Source organism: Hyaena hyaena, unplaced genomic scaffold (genome assembly GCF_003009895.1).
Source record: "Hyaena hyaena isolate Hyena2069 unplaced genomic scaffold, ASM300989v1 scaffold_1123, whole genome shotgun sequence".
In the NCBI taxonomy this organism is placed as follows: domain Eukaryota; kingdom Metazoa; phylum Chordata; class Mammalia; order Carnivora; family Hyaenidae; genus Hyaena; species Hyaena hyaena.
The window spans coordinates 190,466-209,055 of NW_024081756.1; the positions used below are offsets into that span (position 1 = coordinate 190,466).

The 18,590-nt window shown below is 39.2% G+C and overlaps 1 protein-coding gene across 1 annotated transcript in view; it reads left to right on the forward strand.

Moving 5' to 3' along the window:
- Nucleotides 1–2,007: 2,007 nt before the first annotated feature.
- The window catches only part of TTN (titin), a 274,001-nt gene continuing 257,418 nt past the window's right edge, over nucleotides 2,008–18,590 (forward strand). The window contains 12 exon segments of the mRNA XM_039222380.1: nucleotides 2,008–2,098; nucleotides 4,283–4,486; nucleotides 6,246–6,533; nucleotides 7,019–7,104; nucleotides 7,200–7,444; nucleotides 11,663–11,990; nucleotides 12,340–12,492; nucleotides 13,253–13,393; nucleotides 14,411–14,542; nucleotides 15,937–16,074; nucleotides 16,687–16,824; nucleotides 17,306–17,443. Coding sequence (XP_039078311.1) covers nucleotides 2,008–2,098; nucleotides 4,283–4,486; nucleotides 6,246–6,533; nucleotides 7,019–7,104; nucleotides 7,200–7,444; nucleotides 11,663–11,990; nucleotides 12,340–12,492; nucleotides 13,253–13,393; nucleotides 14,411–14,542; nucleotides 15,937–16,074; nucleotides 16,687–16,824; nucleotides 17,306–17,443 — 2,082 coding nt within the window.

Genomic DNA, 18,590 nt, shown 5'->3' on the forward strand with positions numbered 1-18,590 from the left:
GCATATCAGCACTGTCGATGATTCAAGTTGTTTAAATCCACCTAATACTCTAAAAGTGTTAAAGTTGAGGTCAGAAATGGTGATAGAAGTGTTTGTTTCTGTTATAGAGTCTTTGTCTGTTGAGAATGTTCAAGGTTATATTACTCAGTGATAAAGTGAGACACACCAAGAATAGCTCTGATAAAATGCATGTGGTATCAGCTACACCCTGATGACTTTTTAAGGGAATCAACTGCTGAGGTATCAGTTGCGGGACAGTGACAAAACACTTGCCTCCTGTCAGTCAACATCCAAGAGTTTATTTTGGGAGCATGACATTTTAGATGCATACCTTCAGCCCTAATTACACAAAGGCCTTTGAAGAGCAAGTGCTAAAGCAACAAAAGTTTCCTATTCAATGGGAATAAAAGACCAATTTAGACAAGACAATTGTGGTATATTTAGAAATTGGGGGGAAATGCTATATAATTGTTCTAGAAAAGACTCAGAATCTCATGTATTTTAATTCAGTTCATAAGCAAATTATACGATACACTCTAAATGTTGGTGTTAAGGGTAAGGAACAGTATTTTAGAGACTTTTAATATCTAAATACTTTTTGACTTCCCATCTTCCTGGATTTAGATTACTAATTATAAATGCCTGTAAATACATTGGTATATAATACATAAGTGGTGTAAAAGAATACAGCTATTTTTAGAAGATGCACTAGGTTGTAAACAGAGGAAGTTAGACACAAAAAGTTATTTGTCCTCAACATAATATGCCATATGGAGTTCTTGGCAAAGGATTCACAAAAACTTTTAGATATGATTTGAATTTTCCAATGTAAATTTTATTGGCCCAGAATTCTGGTTTCATTTTCTTTGAACTAAGGAAGGAAAAGTTACAATAAGGTACAGAATTATTACTAAAAAAAATATTGTTCCATAAAGTTTTAGTGAGCAGGAAATTTTGTGAAAAACACTAATGAAGTAACTGACAACTGAATGGTAAGGTATTGATGCATCAGAAAATTCTTCACATAACCTCTCTGGAACTGATGGACAAAGTACTTTCTTCCACTAAAAAGGACTTACCTGCAAATTTCATATTCATTTCTTTGGTTTTGAATATTTGTGTTAAGAAAGCACAGGGCTTTTGACTCCTTTTCTATTTCACATCAGCGTTTCATTTTTCAGGTTTGTACCTTGTTCCTTATTAAGTGCTCAAGTCAGTAGTTTTTTTTCAAATCTCTATAAAAGTTGGCCTACTCACGTGAGTTTAAATGTTCCTATTCAGTTCAACTGTAGCAACATTTATTGAGCAGTTACAATATGAAGAAATATTAGAAATGGACTGCACCCTATGCTGTCTGTGAAAGGTTTGCATAGTCACCGAGGCTTTCCAGAACTTTCCAAGTAAGGAAAGAATTGCAAGTTCAAGTTTTTAGTGTTGGTGACTATTTTAAGTAGCCACCAAGATTGCCTAAAGTAATACTGCCTGAAATTATGTCAGTTTTATACAGGTAGATATACATGTCAGTGTTATACATGTAGATATACATGAAAGATACTGAGAGGAAGGAATTTTTGTTTAATGATTGTCTCTCAACTATTGAACTCATGCACGGATTCATTCTATTCTTTCCTCATGTCTTTTATTGTTCTTCTCTACCCCCACGCATTCTAGCTTTCCCTATTTCTGTTGCTCACCTAGGTGTCCCATCTTTGGTAAGACTGAATTTCCCTCTTTGACCACTAGAGGACACTCCTTGCTCTGCTCGCCTACATTTTTTCCTGTTTCTCTTTAGACTTCTCACTCTGTTAGACTTCAGGTCAATTCAGAGGCCCGTGTTCAAATTCAAGCCACAAAGGAGAAGGCCTACCCATCACTCTAGGCCCACAGATGACCTAAGGAGCAGTCTCTGAAAATGTGTGTCTCTGCCATCTACAAAGGAGCTCCAGAGTAGCCCTTAGCTGTGACATTCTAATTTATTTTCTGTTCCTTTTCAGAGTGCCTAAAAAGATGACCACTCAAGCACCGACGTTTAAGCAGCCGTTACAAAGCGTTGTGGTACTGGAGGGTAGTACCGCAACCTTTGAGGCTCACATTAGTGGTAAGCCTACACCTTCACACTTTCCTTTGGTCCGTCTCCTCCCCAATGCCTTAACTTGGCTGTATGACTCGACGCCAAGTTTAATCCCTCTTTTCACTTTGTAAAATTGGTCCAACCGCATGGAAGGGCCATTATAAAGGTATACCATTCACAGAGTACTGACAAAATCTGACAATATAATGGCTAGAAAATGTTTTATTCATATTTATAATTCCACAGAGCAAAATAATTAGCATTGGATTAAAATTGCTGTCAGAAGCCAGCAGCTAAGTATGACCAAATTTGGTCATTCTATATTTGGGTTCAGCTGCAGAGCCGGACTGAAAGCCAAGTACTGAAGCCCAGTAGGGGGCCAGCCATGGAGCTGCAGGGCAAGTAGCCTGGGGCAGACTGCTCTGTGCCAGACAATGGGAAAGAACAATGCACTGGACTTGATAACAAGCAGAAACTTTCAGTGTTGAGCTAACTCCTCATTATGTTATTCTTGTATTTTCAATCTTTATTAAGTGTTTCAAGTGAATTAAAAGATTTTCCAATCTTTTGTAAATGAAAACAAAAAATAATATATGACACCCTCGTCTGTGTATCAAAGAGAAACAAACATTGACTTTAGAATTTTATTTAAAGGAAAGTTCTTCTGGTCCTTTCCCCCTTTTCCTTCTTTAGTGCTCATTTTAGAGGTGGTTCCAAAAAAATATGCATGATTTCTGGGACTTACGATCTTCTGAAAAAAAAAAATGAGTGTAATCTACAAACTCTTATTTAATCAGTATTGTCTGCGGTATCATAATTGGTCATATAAAATTATATGGACTAATTAAAAATCAAGCTTGAGGTACCTCCATGGTGCACTATCCTTCTTTTATATATTTTGGCTTATAATAAAGATATAAAATCACGTCTTTTTTTCCTTTCTCTTTCCTTTCAGTTTTCTATTTTATGTAGCAATCTTATTCCTAACCGGGTAAGACCTTTACATTGCACAAATATCCTCTACTCATTCTTCATTTGCCGTTGTGTATGCATATAGAGACCAACTCCATTCTTCCCATGCATGATAGACTCTGACTTTACAATAATACACTTATTTATCTTGTAATGCTCAGTAACTTTGGAACTGAGCTGAACACAATTGGCTTCAGTGGGAATTTTGCCTGTTTGTGAAGTTAGTAGGATCTTGCTTCTCCATAGCATCTTATTCCTTCACAGTCCATGCTAATAAATTCTCAGGAAAGCAGCACCAGAGATATTTGATATTCATGAATTAGTCAATAAACTATTCACTTGGCCACGGTGGGAGATTGGTTCACGTGAGGACAAGAAAACAAATGTCCTCTTGGTTTTCTCCACCTCGCAGTTTAATATAAAATAAAATAAACCATGCTCTGAATTTGCCCCATGCCTTCTGAATGTACAGAATGTTACTATCCTTAAAATATCAAACCACATATGTGTGGTTCTTAGCTCCACAGTTTGTGGCAATTGAAGAGAATTTGGCTTCTCTAACTGCAACTCCAGTTATACATGTTGTTCTGTAAGACTAGGTTTGGCTTTGTGTCTTTTACATGAGAACCCACCTCTCTATCTGCTCTTTGGCATTTTTTGCTGATTACACATTTGAAAGGCAGGAGAGTTCAAGGAGACCGTGTCCCTGCAACCACAGAGGGCAGACCCGGTGGGCTTGCCCTCTTATGCTTGCGAGGCAGTGCTTTCGGACCCTTTGCTGCTTTCGCTCCTTGTTTGTTTTTGAGGAGGACAACAGTCACTTTTTATTTCAAAGTTTCCTTGGCTCTGCACTTCTATAAATCCCTTTCTTGACTTTAATGGCGTCTATTAAACTGCATCAGGGAGAAGCTGGGGCAGGAGGGCAGGAGGTAGAAATTCTAATGCTCCATGTGCCTCTGCTGGCTGAGGGACCTTGGAAAAATCATTGAGCCTCTTTTGGTCTCAGTCTCCTTTCCTATTAAATGAAGGTATTGACCTCTGCGTGAACCCAGAGACCTCCCTTGTTGTCGGCACGTTGACCCTTTCATTGTGTGGCTGTCAGGTTTTCCTTATCATTAAATGGCCTTCCAATCTGGAGAGCTCATACCCTTAGGACAAGACGGTGAACAGAGCAGCATAGAGCAGAGGACTTTGCAGGGCTCCATTCCAATGTAAAGATGAATTGTGTTTCTGCTCTAGGTTTCCCAGTTCCTGAGGTGAGCTGGTTTAGGGATGGCCAGGCAATTTCCACTTCCACTCTACCCGGCGTGCAGATCTCCTTTAGCGATGGCCGCGCTAGATTGACGATCCCCGCCGTGACTAAAGCCAACAGTGGAAGATATTCCCTGAAAGCCACCAATGGATCTGGACAAGCGACTAGTACTGCTGAGCTTCTCGTGACAGGTAGGCTGGAGGGGACATGCCTGTCCTCTGCCCTGCCCCCAGGGCCTCTCCAGCACCTGGGAAAGGAGGTCCAGAAAGAGCTATTAACAGAGAAGTAGATGTGGCTAAAATCTAGAAAGGGGCCCCCTGGAGGCTCAATTGATAGCAAAGTTGTTTGCCATGTAGAATTTAATTTTCCTCTCAAAATACATCACAAACGTGGCTGAGAACATTTCCTCTACTCAAGAGTATATTAAGGAAATATTAAAAACCATGTTTCTGAACAAGTGGAAAGGCTTAAAGCCTTGTTTACAAGCCTACTTAGGAAACGGGTACATCACCAAGAACTTACGCTTTAACAAGCTCCTAGAGGATACTGATGCAAGTCTTCACAGACCACCCATTTAAGAAAACTGCTCTCATCTATGAAGTTCAATAATTCTTCACTTACTTTCCATTTCTAACAATAATACACAGTAGACATTACACAGTAAAAGGCAAATGCATGACATGGTTTCCTTAGAAAAGTTACTACTAATTTTCGTGGCCTATGTCATTTTCCCCCATCCTTTACTTCTGGGTAAGACATTAATACACAAAACATTGCATTACTTTACATACTAGAAACAGTATCTGCATAACCAGCTACAGAACATTATATATGATTATCCAATAAGCACCAGCACGTTCAAGTACAGGACTGTTATAGATCTAAACACAAGGTGCATCAGGGAACATCGCTTATGAACTTTAACATATCTGGAAAATTCAGAAATGGAAAATGCACAGGGGCGACAAATTGTTTACTACTCAAAAACCTGTCAAAACTAATCCCATTCTCTCTTCACATTCCTAAAAATTTCTTTCAATGTAATCAACCAAATAATCCCCTTTCTGTAGCATAACTAACATTAAGTCATGTCACTGTGTAGATTAACATTTTAAATGCAAGTAAATATTTGGGTTACTTGAATACTGATCAATTTGGAGATAATTTAGGATTTTTAACGTTAAATTAAAATTTAATGACTCTAGGGGCGCCTGAGTGGCTTAGTCGGTTAAGCGTCCGACTTTCGCTTAGGTCATGATCTCGCAGTTCGTGGGTTCGAGCCCNTAGGGGCGCCTGAGTGGCTTAGTCGGTTAAGCGTCCGACTTTCGCTTAGGTCATGATCTCGCAGTTCGTGGGTTCGAGCACCGCATCGGGCTCTGTGCTGACTGCCAGCTCAGAGCCTGGAGCCTGTTTCAGAGTCTGCCACTCCCTCTCTCTCTGACCCTCCCCTGCTCACGCTGTCTCTCTCTCTCTCCTAGAAATAAATAAAACATTAAAAAAAAAAATTTAATGACTCTATAAGTCACAGGTACTTATCAATCCAGCCATTGTATTCATTTTAATTTAACTTAACTGAAATATGCAAAATTATCTTAACATGTTAATATAGTGCTAGATGTGAAGTTGGGAGGAAGTGTCTAAAAGATGCTCTAATAATGTTATATAACAAGATCAAAGCTTTTTCTTAAAACAAACAAAAAAACCTGTGGTGGCCTAGAACTGCCAAACGGAACAAAGCAAATACAATAAAATATGATGGTGGGATTGCCTTCTGCCATCTTCTGGCTCCTTTTTTGCTGTCATATGCATGAACTGGGCTCAAGGACAGTCAAGGTTGTTTGGTCCAGAGAGTCACCGCCTCATTTTGGAAATGGAGCTGTGACTGTTTAAGGATGACGTGTCGGGAGTACCCAGGCTCACAGTCCTGATTTCCCTCCCTTCCCCCTGCAGCGGAGACAGCACCACCCAACTTTGTTCAACGACTGCAGAGCATGACCGTGAGACAAGGAAGCCAAGTGCGACTCCAAGTGAGAGTGACTGGAATCCCTACACCTGTGGTGAAGTTCTACCGGGACGGAGCCGAAATCCAGAGCTCCCTTGATTTTCAAATTTCACAAGAAGGCGACCTCTACAGCTTACTGATTGCGGAAGCATACCCCGAAGACTCCGGGACCTATTCAGTAAATGCCACCAATAGCGTTGGAAGGGCTACTTCGACTGCCGAATTGCTGGTTCAAGGTAAGTGCTGGAGAATGAGTACCAGAGAGAGGGAGGACTGATCTAGGAGGGACTAGAGCCCGAGGCCCTCCTGCATCCCCTCGGAGGGCTTGGGGAACCTGCGAGCTGAAACCAAAGCAGGCTTTTCAACAAGCATGAAACGTCTCTGAGATTCCAAGCAGAAGCTCACAATCATTGAAGCAATCCGTGCTTAGTAAGCCCATTAGAAACTAGAAAGGCTTTCAACTGAGTCATCTGTGTTTTCAAATTATTGACCAATAATGGATTTGAAAAAAAAAACGGTTCTAAGTCAATTCTTATCTAATAATGAACATATTGTATGTTAAAACCTAATTTATATTAATGCAAAGTCCAAAACTTTATGCATTTTTCTCCATCGAGATACGTAGAAAAATTTATTGACTTCGTAGTCATAATTAACATAATCTTTTTAGAAATGAGTCTCCCTGCCTCACTCCTAAACATCTGTCTTTCCCTCCTGGCAGGTGAAGAAGTAGTACCTGCTAAAAAGACAAAGACAATTGTTTCGACTGCTCAGATTTCAGAAACAAGACAAACCCGAATTGAAAAGGTAGTTTTCTCTGCTATCAGTTATCAAACCGATTTCAGATTGTTGCTTCACCAACTATTCCTCCTCAACATGGGCTTTGTTTTCACCTTTTACAGAAGATTGAAGCCCACTTTGATGCCAGATCAATTGCAACAGTTGAGATGGTCATAGATGGTGCCGCTGGGCAACAGCTGCCACATAAAACACCTCCCAGAATACCCCCTAAGCCAAAGTCAAGGTCTCCCACACCACCGTCCATTGCTGCCAAAGCACAGTTGGCTCGACAGCAGTCCCCATCGCCGATCAGACACTCCCCGTCCCCAGTCAGACACGTGCGGGCACCAACCCCGTCTCCAGTCAGGTAAGGCCTTTCAAAGGAGAGAAAGTCACTATGTGTTTTTGAATTACATTTCATCCAATAAGAAGAGAAATAGAAGGAAGCAATAAAAAATGTAGCACGTGATAAAGGAGGTAAGCCTAAAGGCATGAATACGATTTTCACAAATCCTCACTGTCCACAGGTAGAGTTTATAAAGTCCACTTCTGAATTCCTATTTGTATTACGTTTAACAAATATCTGCTTTAGGGGCCAAGAGAAAGCAGCGAAATAAAAAGAACACAGAATTTAGGATTGGAAGCCTGATGTTCAATCGACCTGATCACTTGCTAACAATGGGACTTTGGGAAATAACTGGAACAAGAAAACAGTCACTACTATATATTGACCACTTTCTCTTGATCAGACATTCAATTGGCATTCTATACAATCTCATTGAAAGTCATAGCAACCTCTAAGAATTACCATTCCTAATTTTATAGATAGGTAAATTGAGTGGAGCTAAAGAAGTTAAATAATTTGCTTGCGGTCTTAGCCATACCATTTGTAAATTAAAGAAAATCACAGTAAGAATCATCTCAAGGGGTGTTGTGAAGATCCAGTGAGATAATTAAAGGTACCCTGTAAATAGAAAATAATTATACAAATGTTCTTATGCTCTGATAATAAGTCTTCTAAATATTTTGCATATGTTTGTCATTTTACGTAGAAAATAAAATGGGTTTCTATGCTTAGTTAGTATGGAGGTATTTTATAAAGTGAGCGTGTATCATTGGGGCTCAGAAATCATATAATCAAGTGTAAATTATCCATAATAAGTTTGAAACTTTGGAATTTGGCTTAAGCTGCTGAAGTTTTTAATATGATGAACAGAAAAACATACACAATTTTGAGTGAATTAGAAAAGTGTTCTTAGTCAATTTATATGATTTAAAAAAATTTTTTATGTTTATTTTATTTTGAGAGAGACAGCACACAAGCAGGGGAGGGGCAGAGAGAGAGAGAGAGAGAATCCCAAGCAGGCTCCCACCGTGAGATCATGACCTGAGCCAAAACTGAGGCAGACATTTAACTGACGGAGCCATCCAGGCGCCCCTATGATTTTTTTTAATGTAGAAAAAATTCCCCTGCCAAGAAAAATTTTTAAAGGAAAATAGATCGTTGATCTAAAAATATTCAAACTTTATGTAAGTTACTGAAATCAAAAAGTATGGTATTGGTCAGTGAATAGAAAACACATTAGGGAAGCAGAACAGAACATCTAGAAATAGATTCAAGTGTCTGGAAATTCCATTTTTAATCAAACTGACTTTTCAGGTCAGTGGGGGAAAGGATATTTTACTCGATAAAGAAAGCTGGCCTGATTAGCTATCCATTTGGAAGAAAACAAATATTAATCTCTACCTCACACAATGTACAAAACGAATCTCAGCCTGACTAAAAAGCTAAATTAAAAAATAAAAAAACTAAAAAAAATGAGAGTATTTGGGAAAACATTTGTCAGAGAGAGCTTTTAAAAATAGATTTAGAGATTCAATTATATAAAAATAAAAATTTATGTATGACAAAAGTAAGGTCATTGCTAAACCAAACAGTGCATTGGTGAAAATATTTTAAAGGTGCCTCTTCCTCAACCTACTTCATTGCTTCTGCCATAAAAGTATTATATCAAATATACAATAGCTACAATATGAATGGGACCAGCCAGAAACAGTGCATAACTTAAACAACTGTATATGCTAATGCTCAATAAGACCCCATATAGAAGTAAAATGCAAACAGTGGGCCTCGGGGGTACATGTTTGCAATACTTATGACAAAGGACTAAGTACCAAATGTATTAAAAAGCTTCTACAAATTATATTTTTAAGTTTATTTTGAGAGAAAGCGTGAGTGGGAAAGGGGCAGAAAGGGAGAGAGAGAATCCCCAGCAGACTCCACATTGAATGAGGACTCGACGTGGGGCTCAAACCCATGAACTCAGATCACGACCTGAGCCGAAGTCGGACACTTAACTGACTGAGCACCACCTCCCCCCAACAAATTAATTTTTAAGGGAAATAAATAAGCAACCCAAATGGGGAAACAATGAACAAAGACAAGCATTTCACACAAGAGACAATGTACATGTCCAATATACATGTGAAAAATGCTAGATATTTTCCAAATTTCATTATATTGGCCACATTGAAAATTAAAGGTACTGGCAAACACTAATATGAAGACTTTGAACAAAAAGCTCAGTTTTAAAGACAGGTCTAGCTATCAAATAAATAAAGTGTTCTGTCTCAGGCTAGCTCCGAGTTTGCACACCAGGAAATCACAAGACAGGCCAAATGTGAATATCTGGGGGAGGTAACAACCTCACTGTATTTTTAATCAAGGCCTGAGGGTCATTGAAAACTACAGAGCTTCCCTGATTCCATGGACCGTTTTGACGGTCTGTGCAGTTCTGGCAGTTCATTAATAACAATCCCCATTACTTGGTCCCTGAAATTTGCTTTAAAATAAGAAATAAAAATAGCAATTTGTGGAGAAAATAATGGTGATCCAAGATAGACTACTTCCTAAAACGCCTAATGGTTTAATCTTGATTTTTGTCGTAGAGTAAGGCAAACATATTTTGTTGAATAAGGTACATGTATCTAGCTGTGACCAGGTGATTATTTTTTATTGTAGGAGCAAAAATAAGCACTTTCCCATAATGACTCAAATTACATTGATTTTTCACAGTTATGGGCTTACCTGCAGCCTGCTGCTAATCACTCATGTCATGCTAATCATGTCTTTAACTCTTTTTGAAATAAGCCCACTTTGTGATGAACAGCAAGAGTAAGGTACAGGTTGAAACTCGGAAGTGCATGTCACTTTGCTTTTCATCAGTTGGTGTAGACGCTACATTATTCTAAACTGGTCTTTGTGATATTTCTAAGGCAGTCACTTTTAAAATAGAGACATGTTCCCCCAGGTTTCCCTTTAGTTGATTACAACTTCATTTACAAAATGTAAATTGATTTTCACCAAGAAAATCACCTTCTTCAAGAAAATGACTAAACACTTCCTCATGAAACTGGTTAATATTTTAGTGTACTATTAAGTTACTCTGTAATTTAGAGCAGATATTATCTGTATCTTCAACCTTAATTAGAATAGTCGTTTCATTTAGGATCAGTATAAATTAATGCCAGAGAGCATTTATAAACATTTTTCTATAGGTGGTAGTTATAATTCAATGATAAGGCAATACTGCCACCTACAGGGAAAGGATAAGAATTGATCAAGAATTAAATTCTGAAAACTATCTTAAAATTGTTGGCCAACCTATACCGTAGAATTATTGCTGTAGATCAGGGACTGTCTTTTTTTGGCCACAAATGCCAGGATTTAGCACCTGGATTCTTCCAATGATGTTATTGCACTTTGTATATACACGAAAAGCAATGAAATCTATTTCAGAAGTACGTTATCAATTTAATTAGAAAAACCTGTGGAATCCTCAGATTTCAAAATAGCCAGTTACCATAGTAGCTACACGGATATTAGAAGAAGTCCAGAGTCCAACAAAATGAGCACGAAGGTAAACACGTAGAAAATGAAGAAGAGCAGTTCGCAACACCTTTTGACCAGAATGGCAGTTTTCAAAGTGCATTGCGCAGCCTATGCCCTAAAACGCTCTGTAAGTCGAGTACCAAGAAAGCTTCTTCTGGCCCGGAGCTTTACAAGGTCTGTGGGCATGTGAAAGCCATGAGAAATCTGCAGGGCAGGAAAAAAGATATACCTTATTTAGCCTAGAATTAATTGCACAAGCATTTTGATTACAGACACCTTTCTTTGTTCAACACCTGTCTGCCATGCCCTCACCCACTAGAATTTGGAGTGCAAAGAAATTTAGAGTTATGATTGCTATATTCACCGCGTCCTTTCTTTGGCTGTATTTCAAGAACTTCTGCTGCTGTGACTTTTTTAAATGGTGAGAAGGTGGGGCAGGGCACAGAATTCTTTAACTTCGAATTCAGCCTGATTCTCTTATGGAGTTACAGCAGATAAGATTAAGGCTTACTGAGATTCAACACACATTACTTTCAATCAAGTACATTATCTGCCTCTGAATAGGTTATTGAGGCACAGGTTTTTAAACTCTGCCTTAAGTACTTCCAGATTTTCCTTCCATTATTCAAATCTGATGACCCCGAGAAGCATGCTTGGTCTTACCATGCTTGACCTCTGCCCTTGGGTTTTCAGGTCCGTGTCTCCAGCGGGGAGGATCTCCACGTCTCCCATCAGATCTGTTAAGTCTCCATTACTCATCCGGAAGACTCCGACACCAGGCATGGCCCCAGGCCCCGAAGTGCCTCCCCCTTGGAAACAAGAGGGCTATGTGGCCTCATCTGAGGCTGAGATGAGAGAGACCACGGTGACGAGATCAGAACAGATCCGAACAGAAGAGAGATGGGAAGGGAGATACGGGATCCAGGAGCAAGTGACTATCAGCGGAGGAGCAGGGGCTGCCGCCAGCGTGTCGGCCAGTGCTGCCTTCGCGGCAGGGGCTGTGGCTACCGGTGCTGCAGAGGTACTGTCAGAGCTGTCTTGTTTCCTTTGTCTTCCTCTCACAGCTGCTTTCTCCAACCAGAGGCCTGCCGTGAAACTCTGTCTCTATAGGTTGGAGGGGAAGTGCATATGCACATAGGAACATAATGGAAACTGAAGACCAAATTTGGCTCATGCTTTGTGAAATCATTTTTAATTGGGGCAAAGGTTCTAATCTGCGAGGTTTAATGACACATGCCCTATCTCTCTTGGCAATGACAAATGCGTATCCCGCGAATGCTTTACCGGAGCAGCTCATTTCCATTGCACTTTTTTTGTATTCGCTGCTGGGCGTGTTGTTTTAAAAAGGGACTTGGTCATTTCCAATCCAGGTGAAACAAGAAACTGACAAGAGTGCGGCTGTTGCGACCGTTGTTGCTGCTGTTGATATGGCCAGAGTGAGAGAACCAGTCATCAGCGCTGTAGAGCAGACTGCTCAGAGGACAACCACGACTGCCATGCACATCCAACCTGCTCAAGAACAGGTATGCCTGTGGCCAGCCAGAATGAGCTTTGCATGTAGCCATCCCATGGCAAACCAGCGCTCCAGTCGTTCTGGGGACAGCCCTGAGCCCAATGTGGCCCAGGCTTCTAGGACTTTCTGAGTAATAGGTGTTCAAGAGAGAAGTATCTGAGGTACCTGGTCTGTGTCCGGCAGGTAGACACACAGGAGTTAATGATCAGAAAGTCAGTACAGGAGGCCAGAGAAAGAATTCAAAGTATCAAAGTGGTCCTGGGTCAAGACCGGCAAAGTGTGGCCCAAAAAGTCAGCCAAACAAAGAGGAGTGTGTGTGCATTCATTACTCTAGTTCTAGACCGGTCAGTCCAGAGCTCAGCTGCTCTAAGAGCCAGGCACAGAATCCACTCTTGCAGGGCAAACATTACCTTTCTCTAAGCCTCCCCAAGGGAACTTTGCTTTTACTTTACTCAAAACAAATGTGGGAAACTAGTTTGACAATAAACTATTTGTAAAAAAATAAAAAATAAAAAAAATAAAATAAAAATAAAAACTAAAAAAAAAAAACCAAAAACCAAATGTGACACTTGATTCATGGCTGAAAAGTGTTATAAATCCAGGATAATTTCCCACCTCCTATTTGAATAGACTTTTTTTCTAGTTTAAAATCATTCTAGCTTTCCTCCTTATCCTCTCCTGTGCAACATTTATGTCTTTATCCTGATTTATTATTGTAACTTTTTAAAAGTGCATGAAATTATTTCCTTCCTTTCCCCTCTGAAACTCAGATAAAAAAGGAGGCAGAGAAGAAGACTGCTGTAACTAAAGTAGTAGTGGCCGCCGATAAAGCCAAGGAGCAAGAATTAAAATCAAGAACCAGAGAAGTAATTACGACAAAACAAGAGCAGGTGCACGTAACTCATGAACAGGTGAAAATATGTTTTGTTTTGTTTTTGTAGATTGGTTGGGCTTTTGGCCATTGGAGCCAGTTGTTGGCTGGGTGGTTTGAGAAGATGAACTTTTTTTTCTTTTAAAATTTATTCATTTATTTTGAGAGAGAGGGAGAGAGAGAAAAACAGGAAGGCAGATAGAGAATCCCAAGCAGGTTCCGTATTGTCAGCATAGAGCTCCATGTGGGGCTCAGACTCATGAATTGTGAGATCATGACGCAAGCTGAAATCAAGCATCGGACGTTTAACCAACTGAGCCACACGCGCACCCTGAGAAGCTGAACTTTCAAGTCTCTTAATCCCTGAGATCCTGAATGTCAGGGATGAGGTCTGAGAATGGCAAAGAGGCAAATGGGGAAAACTGCTTCCCTCACCCCTCCCCCCCCCAACACACACACACCTTAGGCATCCAGATCCAAACAGCCTCCTTCAAAGGGTTAAGGATTTGGAAGACATCTCGCCTGGAATGTGTATAAGACTCTCTCCATAATGGCTCGGCTTTAGAAAAGTGAGTCTTGATACATTCCAAACCATCATAATTAGGAATGTTTTCAAAGCAAAAATAGCATATAAATGCAGATTGTAGATTGTCCATACTTGATTTCTCATATACAAAATAAAAGGGTCAGACAAATTACTTCTAAGTCCTTTCATTCTAATATCCTTTGCTTTAAGATCACCTTTAGATGACAGAAGTGGCATATCTCCATCCATTTGTAACAATGGTAAGCCTTTTCAAAGAAGATGGCAGCTCTCCAATTCAGTTAATGGGGTTGAAACCAACTTTTTTTCCCCCCTGAGCAGCATAAATTATGGTTTAGGCAGAGAAAGAGTGTTGTCCCATTAAGGAAAATGAGATGATTTATTTAGTGATCTCCCTAGAAAAAGATTTTACTTCTTTGTTCAAATTTCTGTTTTGTTATATTTAATAAACACTTTGTCACCTCCATTCGAGATCAGGAGACAGTAAGTGTTTGTTCTGATGGTTGATTTCAGATAAGAAAAGAAACCGAAAAAGCATTTGTACCCAAAGTAATAATTTCTACAACTAAAGCCAAAGAACAAGAAACGAGAGTAACTGGACAAATTACTACAAAGCAAGAACAAAAACAAGTAACTCAAGAAACAGTAAGTACGGTTTTGTAAATACATTGTAATTCACTGACAAGAACCCATTGCAGCCAGCTGCATGTGCCCTAGGACCAAAAACTCTGAATGAAGGCGTCCTGTCTTTTCTTTTTGTTGTTTCTCTGTCTAGTGCTTAAACTCTTGTGTGATGGAAATTCTGTTTTCATTGCAGTTTTTCACTCAGTTGATCCATTGTGGGGAGTTTATCTATTAGAATAGTTTGGCGGCACATCTATGATATTTCTAGGGCATGTTTACTTACCTATTTGAAATGGGTTTTTTTTTTTTTTTTTTTTTTTTTAAGAGAGAGAGAGTGCAAATGGGGAGGGACAGAGAGAGATGGGGACAGAGGATCTAAAGCAGGCTCTGTGCTAACAGCAGCAAGCCTGATGGGGATGCAGGGCTTGAACTCACGAACTGTGAGATCATGATCTGAGCCAAAGTCGGACACTTAACCAAGTGAGCCACCCAGGCTCCCCTCTGGTGCATATTTAAATGGAAGATATAGATATCACCCCAATCAAGGTGATTAGATATTACGCCCAAGTATGGTTTTTTAATGCATGGCCTGAGCCCTTAGTCGCTTAGGTTGTAAAAAATGTTACGTATACACACGCACCAGCCATCAACACTCCCAAGTTAATATCAATGGGGAGTGAGGAAATGCTGCACATCAGGGTCGGCTGGTACTTCTTCAAGAAAATGCCTCGAAGTGTTTCCTGCTTCTGTGCCATAGAGCCGCATGAGGTCAACCTGTGTCACCAAAATCCACTTCTCTTCCATGTGTGTCATCAAACCTTAATGTGTCAGGAAAGAAATATCTATTTATAATTCTTTCATGTTCAGGGGGGTGCCTGCACTCCCCTATCTTGATCTTAAGTTCTTTGCTGATCCCAGAGCTCCTTTTCAAAAAGGTCTAGCTGAGAACACTGTACACACTTCGAGACTGGCCAGAGGCTACTGAATGAATTGCCATCTCCTTATAGTGAGTGAGAGACTTTGAATGCCCAAGAATCCTACTTGACATAATCAAGAGCATAGAAATCTCTGCCGCCATTGCAATGCCAGTTACTGGCAAGTTCAGGCTGACCATAGTTTTCCAGCCATTTGCCAGTGGCCACTCACTGGGTGTCCTAATGTGTCAACATGTCTCAGAGATGAGATCTTTTCCGTTTCTAGGACCATCTGCTAAGGAGCAGGTGGGCAGAAAAGAAGCCTGTTTTTCAGGAAAACAAAAGTCTGTGTTTTAAACCATTAAGTGTTGGCCCTTAAAATGGAAATGTGAGTCTTTCTCACCACTAAACGTTTTGTACTCTGCTGAATATTGTGAGGGTATCTTGCCATTTCTTTTGTGCCTGTTGAAACTCAAACCTTTATTTTACTCTGAAAATCAGATAAAACAGAAAGCTGTGACAGCTGCTGCATCCATGGTGGTAGTTGCCACCACAGAGCCCACAAAACTAGAAACACTCCTGGGAGCTCAAGAAGAAATTACCACACAACATGATCAAATGCACATAACTCACGAACAGGTGATGACTTCCTGCTGGTGTGAAATTCACTCTTCATCACTTCATGTGCAGGCTGCCTCCATTTTCATTATGGGTCTCAATCATCACTTTTTCACCCCATCTTTTTATAACTCAGATAGAAAACACCCTCAGAATCTCTCACGAACCCTTTGCCACCTCTCCGGCTTTCACCGCCACTTTTCATTCCTAACTTTCCAACTTTCATTGGGTTGTTACTAACATGCTATGACAATTCACTTGAATATCTTCCTGTTGACATAGATTCCAGTTTTCAAGTCAATTGATAAAATGCAAAAGTATGTGTTGCTTATGGCTCTACCGGAATTTCCCATGGATTATAGTAAGACAAATGTGGGAAAGAGAAACACATCCTTTATTCTCTTGTTGCTGATCCCATGTTTTTCTTCAAGACTGTACTCATTTTGATATTGTTATGTAATAAAACCGTATGGAGGACCAAAGTAACTCACATGATATGTTTAAGCATGATTATAATGTCCGGGAACAGGAAGAAATTTGCTTCCTTCTCAGTTTTGACGTCAGTTTCTTTTATTAGAGGCTGTATGATATTTAATGATCATTTTCTCACCTTTCTTTTTATCATATGACCAGATAATGAAAGAAACTAGGAAAACAGTGGTGCCTAAAGTCATAGTTGCCAAACCCAAAATCAAAGAACACGATGTAGTGTCAAGAACTAGAGAAGGCATCACTACCAAAAGAGAACAAGTTGAAATAACTCAGGAAAAGGTGAATACAGACATTTGAGATGGGAAAAAGTCATCTTTAAACTAATTTCTAGTAAACCATTAACTATGATGTGCTATGAATTATTAGTCTGTATTTTCCTTTCTGAATCCCAGACTAAAAGCAAAATGGTAAATGTGTGACTACTTACCATTAATTTTATCTGCACATTTGATTTTCATCCATCTGTAACATTTATAACTCATTTTATTCCACCATTATTCTTTGCATGAAGATTAGCATTTTCAGCCTGATTTTTAAAAAGCAATATATAGTATCATTTGGAGATTTTTTTGTTTTTAGTTAACATTTCTATGTTTTGTAATTCCCAGTCCATATATGCAAACATTGTCAAGTAACTTCTTTTGTGTCATTAACCCTGAGTAACTTCATCTTGCATCCCCACTAGGAGGGCGGGAAGGGTCGTACCATGTGTGTCTAAAGCCCTGTGCAATTGACACTTTGATTTTACTGTAATAATCAGATGAGAAAGGAAGCTGAGAAAACTGCCTTATCTACAATAGCAGTTGCTACTGCTAAAGCCCAAGAACAAGAAACAATACTGAGAACTAGAGAAGGAATGGCTACTAGACAAGAACAAATCCAAGTTACTCATGGAAAGGTGATGCTTGCTATTCAAGTGTGAAGTCCCCTCTTTGATAATACATTAATACCCAATCTCAAGAATTTCTTCTGTATGAGATACTATTAACTGAATTCATGGTTTAGATGATTAAACAATTGGAAACTAAGAAACCAAATTATTACTCTTAATATGACTACCTATTCCTCTCCCACTGATCTCCTCACTATTGTTTTCCTTTTATTATTATTATTATTAACATCTATAAGTTCTCTGGAAGTTGATTAAAATTGCATGCAGGCTGATTTTAAGGTACTTCGTGAATATTATATGAGTAAATGATGAATCTTACTTACTGTCATGAAGATGTGTGTTTTGAGGGGTCATGAATTCAATATATTACTTTGTAAAGTATGGACTTATTTCAGGAAATCACCCATCACTTTTTTTCAAGCGAAAGTTTATCTTTTTTGTTTTTGTAAATACCAGATCAGAAAATTATGGTGCCCGCCGTACTACTGCTAAAGCTAAATGAGAATGCAGTATTAAATCTGGGGAAGAAATCCTCCAACTAGAATACACATTAGCCATGAGAAACTTTATTTGTAGCATTTATTTGTAGTTATGAAATCTTTATGAATTAGACAACTTCCTATGATTCTGTCATTTACCCCAAACAAGCTATTTACCTAATTTTATTCCTTATTGTCAAAATAGTATTTGGAAATGAGCAACTAAATTTCTTTAGTGTCATGGCTGAGTCCTATCCATATTTCTCTCAGTGATGTTTTCTGTCTCTAGATCTTTGGGTTTTCTCCTAAGGCATGATTTAAGATCTACTTTCTAAACACTTACCAAAGTATGATATTGAATGGCATCTCAGCCTTTCAGAAATCTCATTGGTAACAGAAATTCTAATACATAACATACTTCATGAGTGATTATATTTAAATCTTTGTTCTGAGTCACATAACTTTGACTATCTTATTTTTGTTAAAAATTAGCTAAGAATGGAAGCTGAGAAAATATCTGTACCCAAAGTAGTAGTTACCACTGCAAAATCTACTGAACCAGCCACACTGCCAAGGACTAGAGAAGGATTTGCTATAAAACAAGAACAAGTCCATCTTTTTCATGAGGAGATGAAAACTGATGCTGTGGAGGTGAAAAGCATTGCTTCATCCCA